The following is a 1,371-nucleotide window of genomic DNA, read 5'->3' on the forward strand; positions in this document are numbered from 1 at the left end:
GAGTTTGTGTAGCTGCTGCCAGCTCCTCCACCACCGCAGCTCCTGGTGTTGTCGCTAGAGCGCTAGTTGCTGCTGTTGCTGCTGCTGCTGCTGCGACTCGTGCTGCTGCTGCTGCTGCTGCTGCTGCTGCTGCAGCACACCCAGCAGCTGGCCCGTAAGCAGTTGCTGTAGTTTACTTATCTAAGAGCTGCAGCAGCAGTTGAACTACGATGAGTATCTGCTGCTGCTGCTGCAGTTGTTGCTGCTGCAGTTGTTGCTGTCGTTGCTGCTGCTGCTGCTGCTGCTGCTGCTGGAGCTGCTGCTGCTGCTGCTGCTGCTGAGCCGACCCCCAGCAGCAGAAGAGCAGCAGCCACGGCACCAGCAAGGAGTAGGCTGCTGCTGTTTTTGTTTATTTCTCTTCTCATCGCCTCATATAAATAAAAAATAAAATAAAGGGGGCCCCCGTTGCTGCACCTCTGCTGCATGCGGTCTCCAGCAGTGGTCCCCTGGCTCGCGGCGACCTGCTGCTGCTGCTGCTGCTGCTGCTGCTGCTGCTGCAGCAGCAGCATATATATATTGTATATTATTATATCTTCTTTTCTTTTTAATTTATTTTTATTAATATATAAAATATTTCTACACAAACATATACAAACAAACCACAAAAAAAAACAGAACAGCCACCCCCCCTCGCTGTATCCCTCAAAAGGAGAGTTCAACTTGCTGCTGCTGCTGCTGCTGCTGCTGCTGCTGTTGCTGTTGCTGTTGCTGCTGCTGTTGCTGTTGCTGCAGGTGTTGCTGCTGCTACTCAGGCTGCTGTAGCTGCTGCGGTCGCAGCTGCTGCTGCTCTGGCTACAGACGCTGCTGCTGTCGTTGCTGCACATAACTCGCTGTTCCTGCTGCTGCTGCTGCTGCTGCTGCTGCTGCTGCTGCTGTACTTGCTGCTGCTGCTGCTGCTGCTGCACCCCCTGCGATGCTGCAGCATGAGCTAGATAAACGGAGCTATGTCGGGTGTCGCCTCAACCCCCGCCCCCCAGAAATACACCGACTGCTACTGCTGCTGCTCTGCTGCTGCTGCTGCTGCTGCTGCTGCTCTGCTGCAGCGCAGCTGCGTGTCTTCTGCACAAGGATTGCCTCATCAGGGCTGCTGCAGCAGCAGCAGTGTTGCTGCAGCAGCAGCAGCTGCAGCAGCAGCAACAGCAGCAGCAGCAGAGGCGGTGCTAATCAGAATCTATCGATTGCTGTTATCTTACTGGGGGGCTGACGAGTGCATGCATGAGCCCCAACAGCAGCAACTGCTGCAGCTGCTGCAGCAGCAGCAGCAGCAGCAACTGCTGCAGCTGCTGCAGCACCTGCTGCTGCGTTACATGCAGCAATAGCAGCAGCAGCATC

General features: G+C 55.4%; 1 protein-coding gene across 1 annotated transcript in view; it reads right to left on the minus strand.

Moving 5' to 3' along the window:
• The window catches only part of EMH_0066070 (uncharacterized protein), a gene marked incomplete at both ends in the record, with an annotated part of 3,794 nt that extends 2,538 nt beyond the window's left edge, over positions 1–1,256 (minus strand). The window contains 2 exons of the mRNA XM_013498462.1: positions 640–947; positions 1,233–1,256. Of these exons, the coding sequence (XP_013353916.1) occupies positions 640–947; positions 1,233–1,256 (332 nt within the window). The remainder of the gene's footprint in view (positions 1–639; positions 948–1,232) is intronic.
• Positions 1,257–1,371: the final 115 nt, after the last annotated feature.

This window comes from Eimeria mitis, genomic scaffold (genome assembly GCF_000499745.2).
Source record: "Eimeria mitis Houghton genomic scaffold, Emh_scaff3438, whole genome shotgun sequence".
In the NCBI taxonomy this organism is placed as follows: Eukaryota; Apicomplexa; class Conoidasida; order Eucoccidiorida; family Eimeriidae; genus Eimeria; species Eimeria mitis.